Below are 7,997 nucleotides of genomic sequence, written 5' to 3' on the forward strand. Positions count from 1 at the left end.
AAAAAACAAAACCAAAATCAACATTAAGGGAAATTAAACAATATATTAATTATTGACTGGGCTTTCAGGCACCATTGTTTAAAAAGACTTGCTGAAAAACAAAGCAAGCTTACCCCATTTCCTCTACTCCATCTGGAGTCAACTGTCACAGCTAAGAGTTGTGATGATCTCCAAAAAGTGCTGGATATTGGAAGCCTTGATGTTCGAACTGCAGAGAGATTTTTCTACAGCAGAAGTGGAAGAAGGTTTTCTGGTGAAGGACAGACTTGAAGATGGCTCACCATGATTCTTATATTGTAATATTCATTTCTTGCATGATCCCCTCCCATTGAGTATGGACAAGACCTGGGACTTGCTTCTTTTTTTTCTTTTTTTGAGACAGAGTTTCACTCTGTCACCCAGGCTGGAGTGCAGTGATGCGATTGCAGCTCACTGCAACCTCCGCCTCCCAGGTTCAAGGGATTCTCCTGCCTCAGCTTCCTGAGTAGCTGGGATTACAGGCACATGCCACCACACCCGGCTAATTTTTGTATTTTTAGTAGAGACGGGGTTTCATCATGTTGGTCAGGCTGATCTCGAACTCCTGACCTTGTGATCCTCCCGCCTTGGCCTTGCAAAATGCTGGGATTGCAGGCATGAGCCACTGCGCTCGGCCTCAGTACCATACATTTTACGATAGATATCATCTCCAAGGAGGGCAGAGAGAAGAGTAAAAACAGCAAAATTCAGAGATCGTTACACACTTTCTTTTTGTTGTTGTTGTTTTCATTCCTTTGTCCTCTGCTACATCACAGACTTTCAATTCTCCAAGTGGGATGCGCTGTGGTGCTTATTTAATTTCAGTCTCCTTTTCCCAGTCACCTGTTAGGAAGCTGTGGGTTCATCCTTGTTCAATTAGTCATGGAATTTGAACACTGATAATGGCTTCTGAAATGTAATTTAAATTGTAGATTTGTGATATCTGCTAGTATGTATTCATTCTCAAAGCCAGCCTCATTTTTATTAGTCACAGTTTTGAATTATTTACTTGTTCTTTTCATTAGAATTGAAAAATGGTATTTTAGATTGTTTCAGATGTCTGTGCTTTAAAGTAAATGAAAGTGGGAGCTGAAAGAAATCTATATCTTTCTCACTCTGAGAGCAATTCGTGGACATTCCCTTCTGCTTATAGCTTCATAGGAGTTGTAAGTGATTTTAAAATACAGGACTTCCAGTTATATTGGGGGAATGTTTTGTTTTGTTTTGTTTTGTTTTGTGATGGAGTCTTGCTCTGTTGCCCAGGCTGGAGTGCAGTGGCATGATCTCGGCTCACTGCAACCTCCACTTCCCAGGTTCAAGTGATTCTCATGTCTCAGCCTCCCAAATAGCTGGGATTACAGGCACAAGCCACCATGCCCAGCAAATTTTTTGTACTTCTTTAGCAGAGACAGGGTTTCACCATGTTGGCCAGGCTGGTCTCGAACTCCTGACCTCAGGAGATCCACCCGCCTCAGCCTCCCAAAGTGCTGGGATTACAGGTGTGAGCCACCGCACACCCAGCTGATTTTTTTTTTTTTTTTTTCCTGAGTCTCAGTCTGTTGCCCAGGCTGGAGTGCAGTGGTGCAATCTTGGCTCACTGCAACCTCCGCCTCCCAGGTTCAAGCGATTCTCATGTCTCAGCCTCCCAAATAGTTGGGATTACAGGCACGAGCCACCACACCCGGCAAATTTTTTGTACTTTTTTAGCAGAGACAGGGTTTCACCATGTTGGCCAGGCTGGTCTCGAACTCCTGGCCTTAGGTGATCTGCCCGCCTCGGCCTCCCAAAGTGCTGAGATTACAGGCATAAGCCACCGCGCCCGGCCAGGAGAATGATTTATCAGTGCAAGTTGTTTTATTACTGATAAACTACTGGAGAATGGATGCACATTTTTCTTGAACTTTCTTTCTTTTCTTTCTTTCTTTTTTTTTTTTGACAGGGTCTCATTCTGTCACCTAGACTGGAGTGCAATGGCGGGATCATGTCTCACCTTAGCCTTGACCTCCCAGGCTCAATGATCCTCCCATCTCAGCCTCCCGATTAGCTGGGGACTGCAGGCACACACCATGATGCTCAGCTAATTGTTTTTTCTTTTTCTTTTTCTTTTTTTATTTTTTTTGAGGTGGAGTTTCACTCTGTCACCAGGCTAGAGTGCAATGGCTTGATCTGAACTCACTGCAATGTCCACCTCTCAGGTTCAAGCAATTCTTGTGCCTCAGCCTCCAGAGTAGCCAGGATTACAGGCACGTGCCACCAGGCCCAGTTAATGTTTGTATTTTTAGTAGAGACAGGTTTCATCATGTTGGCCAGGCTGGTCTTGAACTCCTGACCTCAGTTGATCCTCCCACGTTGGCCTCCCAAAGTTCTGTGATTACGGGCATAAGCCACTGCATCCAGCCTAATTTTTATATTTTTTTTTTGTAGAGATTGGGTTTCACCATGTTGTCCAGGCTGGGCTCAAACGCCTGGGTTCAGGTGATCCTCCCTCCTCGACCTCCCAAAGTGCTGGGATTACAGGCGTGAGCCACCATGCCTGGCCTCTGGGGCTTTCTTTACTTGATTGTTGAGCTGTTTTCCTTGTGGATCATTGAAAGCTATGCCCTCAAAAGGCAAAAACGGGCAGCTCCCTGCATCTTGCATTCAGGTTTCTAAAAACAAACAAACAAACAAACAAAAACAACAACAACCAAAAAAAAACGCGTAAGTCACACTGACTGCTGGCTTTTTCTTGTCATATTGAATCTCCAAGATGTGCCTTCAGACATTTCCTCTGGGTCTGTTGGAGGATAGGTTTCGTTTGACCTGAGATTTCATTAATTTTCTCCGAGAGGCGTTTGCTTAGATGTTTCCTTCTCACGTGAACCCCTCCTCTCCGTGGTTTGGGTTTTGTTTGGGGGTTGCTTGGGGTTTGTTTGGGGTTTTGTTTGGGGTTTTTTTGAGATGGAGTTTCGTTCTTGTTGCCAGGTTGCAGTGCAGTGGTGCAATCTTGGCTCACTGCAACCTCCACCTTCCAGGTTCAAGCAACTCTCTGACCTCAGCCTCCTGAGTAGCTGGATTACAGGTGCCCGCCACCCCTCCTGGCTAATTTTTGTATTTTTAGTACAGATGGGGTTTCACCATGTTAGCCAGGCTGTCTCGAACTCCTGATCTCAGGCGATCCGCCCACCTCGACCTCCCAAAGTGCTGGGATTACAGGTGTGAGCCACCACACCCGGCCTGCTTTCTTACTTAACCTGATGTAATGTTTTTCACGTGAGTTGGAGTTTAGGGAACTTCAATTTCATTGATGGCCGACTACCCCAGGCACTTCCATTTTATTCCTTTCACCAGATGTTCCTGTTTAATTCCCACATATTAATGTCAAAACATGCTCATGTTCTTTTGTACAGATAATAAACGTTCATTCATGGGAATACCTCAATGCGTAAACATGTGTACTCACCATCCTTCCTCAATTTAAGTGCTTAAAAAAATAACCTGTAGGCCGGGCGTGGTAGCTCATGCCTATAATCCCAGCGCTTTGGGAGGCTGAGGCAGGTGGATCACAAAGTCAGGGGTTTGGGACCAGCTCAGCCAACATGGTGAAACCCCGTCTCTACTAAAGACACAAAAAATTAGCCAGGCGTGGTGGCATGGCGCCTGTAATCCCAGCTACTCGGGAGACTGAGGCAGGAGAATTACTTGAACCCGGAGGTGGAGGTTGCAGTGAGCCGAGATGGCATCATTGCACTCCAGCCTGGGCGACAGGGCAAGACTCGGTCTCAAAAAATAAAATAAACTAAAATAACCTTTAGGCTGGGTGCAGTGGCTCAGGTCTGTAATCCCAGCACTTTGGGAGGCTGAGGTGGGCGGATCACTTGAGGTCAAGAGCTCAGGATCAGCCTGGTCAACATGGCGAAAACCCATTTCTGCTAAAAATACAAAAATTAGCCAGGTGGGGTGGCAGGTGCCTATAATCCCAGCTACTTGGGTGGCTGAGGCAGGAGAATCGCTTGAACCTGGGAGGTGGTTGCAGTGAGCTGAGATCGCACCACTGCACTCTAGCCTCGGTAACAGAGCAAGACTTCATCTCAAAAAAATAAATAAATAAATAAATAAGTAACCTCCAAGCCATAATTTTAGTGATGGTTTTACTTTGTTTGACATGTACGTTTTAAAAGAAATTTAAAATAAGAAAAAATTATTGAACATAATTATGTTACTCATGATGTGTCCATCCTCACTCCCCCAAAAAATTGGCATCAAAATCTCACTTTGACTCCAAATGTTTACCAAAATGCATTCACTTTCAGCTGAAAGATGTTTTGTGGCCAAAAAGAAAAAAATAACCTGGAAATAAACCAATGCTTCCTCATGCTGCAAAAGGTCTGCTTCAGCTTGATAAGGCGGTCAGGTGTTTGCAAAACATTTCCACCCTCTTTTTTTTTTAGTAACAGAAAAGTTGGCACTTCTGCTAGCCCTACATTTTTGCACACAGAAGTTTTCTCAGTTAAAAGCTGCCTGGGACGGTGCCTCCAGCTTGAAATTCTTACGCATCTCTGCATAACACAGTGCTGAATTTTGCAAGTGCCGCCAACAAGAAGCTGTGGCAGGGTGCTGGGAATTTCACAGAAAGCTACTCCCTTTTTCCTACCTGGTTATAGAAATTGCTTTTTCTTTAGAATGTTATAGTTACCCTTTGAATAGTGGCTTATCATTTCAATACATTTTTGTATGAATTTTAAATGCCTATATTCAACCCAACTTTTTCCTTTCTCCTAGGGGGCTGCATACCATCAGGACAGTAGCTTGCTGAAAGTTTTAACAATGAATTCTGCAAAAAAAAAAAAAAAAAAAAGAAAAAAAAAAAGAAACCCTAGTTAGAGCCTATGCCAATTTCTCTGGTGTAAATTTTCCTCTTGCGGTTGATTTAAAGGTGCTCAGGTGAGATTATGGAATGCGGATTTGGAAAGAGATATGGCCTGTTGGTTCTCATGAGCTTATACAAGCTACTCCTAGCACCCCTGTATGTCAAGGTGTACAAGGCAGAGAAAGATGACAAGCTGGTGATCTTGGGAGGGAAAACCTTAGTCTCCACAGGTGATTGGTTCAAAGGGCGCTATGGCCACAGCAGCAGGAGCACAATCTGATATGGTGTTCAATGCTCCTAGGAAGATGTGTTTAGACCAGGGGTCTCCAACCCCCAGCTGCAAACTTGTACCAGTCTGTGGCCTGTTAGGAACTGGGCTGCCCAGCAGGAGGTGAGCACAGGGCACCTGTATTTACATCTGTATTTACAGCATCTGTATTTGCAGCTGCTTCTCATCACTGCCATTACCATCTGAGCTCTTCCTCCTGTCAGGTCAGTGGTGGCATTAGATTATCATGGAAGCATGAACCCTATTGTGAACTGCCCATATGAGAGATCTAAGTTGCATGCTCCTTGCAAGAATCTAGTGCCTGTTTTTCCGCCCGCTCCCCCCTCCCGCCGAGCGCCGCTGCGGCTGCACGGCGCTCGTTCCGAGTTTCAGGCTAGTGCTAAGCTAGCGCCGCCGTCGTCTTCCTTCAGTCGCCATCTCATGATTATCTACCGGGACCTCATCAGCCACGATGAGATGTTCTCCGACATCTACAAGATCCGGGAGATCGCGGACGGGTTGTGCCTGGAGGTGGAGGGGAAGATGGTCAGTAGGACAGAAGGTAACATTGATGACTCGCTCATTGGTGGAAACGCCTCCGCTGAAGGCCCCGAGGGGGAAGGTACCGAAAGCACAGTAATCACTGGTGTCGATATTGTCGTGAAACATCACCTGCAGGAAACAAGTTTCACAAAAGAAGCCTACAAGAAGTACATCAAAGATTACATGAAATCAATCAAAGGAAAACTTGAAGAACAGAGACCAGAAAGAGTAAAACCTTTTATGACAGGGGCCGCAGAACAAATCAAGCACATCCTTGCTAATTTCAAAAACTACCAGTTCTTTATTGGTGAAAACATGAATCCAGATGGTATGGTTGCTCTACTGGACTACCGTGAGGATGGTGTGACCCCATATATGATTTTCTTTAAGGATGGTTTAGAAATGGAAAAATGTTAACAAATTTGGCAATTATTTTGGATCTATCACCTGTCATCATAACTGGCTTCTGCTTCTCATCCACACACCAGGACTTAAGACAAATGGGACTGATGTCATCTTGAGCTCTTCATTTATTTTGACCATGATTTATTTGGAGTGGAGGCATTGTTTTTAAGAAAAACATGTCATGTAGGTTGTCTAAAAATAAAATGCATTTAAACTCAAAAAAAAAAAAAAATCTAGTGCCTGATGATCTGTCACTGTCTCCCATCACCCCCAGATGGAACCATGTAGTTGCAGGAAAACAAGTCATGGCTCCCACTGATTCTATGTGATGGCAAGTTGTATACTTATTTCACTATGTATTCCAATGTAATAATAATAGAAATAAAGTGCATAATAAATGCAAAGTGCTTGAATCATCCTGAAACCATCTGGTTGCTATAAAGAACTATCTGAAATTGGGTAATTCATAGAGAAAAAAGGTTTAATTGGCTCATGGTTCCGTAGGCTATACAAGAGGCATGGCTGGGGAGGCCTCAGGAAACTTACAATCATGGCGGAAGGTGAAGAAGAAGGAGGCACTCATAAATTCCCCTTCATATATACGTCTATCTGATTAGTTCTGTCCCTCAAGAGCACCCTGACTAATATATACTAGAAATGGCCTCTGTTACCCAGACACGTGCCTCCAAGGAGAAAGTTCTTGGAAGCCAGATGAGTTCTCTCCATGACCTTCAACTCAACACGTGGATGAAGGTGTGGAATGAGGCAGTAGGAAGGGCTCTGAGCCAGGCATGCTGAGAGCTTATCATCACATAACAACACTGGGATTGTCAGGCTCTTCAGAGATACAGAACTAATATAGTTTGAATATCTGTCTCCTCCAAGTCTCACTTTGAAATTTGGCCGCTAATGTTGGTGGTAGGGCCTACTGGGAGGTATTTGGGTCATCATGAATGTCTTGGTTCTGTCTCTACAGTAATGAGTGAGTTCTTGCTCTGTTTGTTCACATGAGAGCTGGTTGTTTAAAACAGCGTGGCACCTCTCTCTCTCACCTCCTTTCTCACCCTGTGACACGCCAGCTCCACTTCACCTTCCACCACGTGTGGAAGCTTCCTGAGGCCTCACCAGAAGCAGATGCTGGCTCCACGCTTGTACAGTGTGCAGAACTGTGAGCCAAATAAACCTCTTTTCTTTATAAACCACACAGCCTCTGGTATGCCTTTAGAGCAATGTGTATTAGTTCGTTCTCACATTGCTATAAAGAACTATCTGAAATTGGGTAATTCATAGAGAAAAAAGGTTTAATTGGCTCATGGTTCCGTAGGCTATACAAGAGGCATGGCTGGGGAGGCCTCAGGAAACTTACAATCATGGCGGAAGGTGAAGAAGAAGGAGGCACTTCTTACATGGTTGGAGTAGAAGAAACAGAGTGAAGCAGGAGGTGGTACACACTTTTAAACAACTAGATGTCTTGTGAACTCACTCACTATCACACAAACAGCAAGGGGTGAATCCACCCCTTGATCCAGTCACCTCCCACCACGCCCTTCCTCCAATATTGAAGATTACAATTGGATGTGAGATTTGGGTGGGGACACAAATCCAAATCACATCACAATGCAAAACGGACTAAGACAAGAACCAGACAAATAAATATATAAGGTAGGATTCATTCTGGGAATTGGCCCACATGATTATGGAGGCCGAGAAATTTCATGATCTGCCATCTGGAAGCTGGAGAACCAGGGAAACGGGTGGCACAACACATTTGGAATCCGAAGGCCTAAGGGTGGGTGTGGAAGGTGTGGGGAACTGAGGGGCTCTGCTCATGTAAGTCCTGGAGTCCAAAGATGCAAGAACCAAGAGCTCTGCCCTCCAAGGAGATGGATGTCCCAGCTTAAAAACAGAGAGGAA

The 7,997-nt window shown here is 44.6% G+C and overlaps 1 protein-coding gene across 1 annotated transcript; it reads left to right on the plus strand.

Moving 5' to 3' along the window:
* The first annotated feature begins 5,553 nt into the window (after positions 1 to 5,553).
* LOC129052878 (translationally-controlled tumor protein-like) lies at positions 5,554 to 6,315 on the plus strand. The gene has a single exon (XM_054545504.1). The coding sequence runs from the start codon at positions 5,577 to 5,579 to the stop codon at positions 6,093 to 6,095; it is 519 nt and encodes a 172-aa protein (XP_054401479.1). The 5' UTR covers positions 5,554 to 5,576; the 3' UTR covers positions 6,096 to 6,315.
* The last annotated feature ends 1,682 nt before the right edge of the window (positions 6,316 to 7,997 follow it).

This window comes from Pongo abelii, chromosome Y (assembly GCF_028885655.2).
Source record: "Pongo abelii isolate AG06213 chromosome Y, NHGRI_mPonAbe1-v2.0_pri, whole genome shotgun sequence".
NCBI lineage: Eukaryota > Metazoa > Chordata > Mammalia > Primates > Hominidae > Pongo > Pongo abelii.

Bases quoted from the DNA above. Each gene is read 5' to 3' on its own strand.
- LOC129052878 (XM_054545504.1), top strand. From the start codon at position 5,577: ATGATTATCTACCGGGACCTCATCAGCCACGATGAGATGTTCTCCGAC.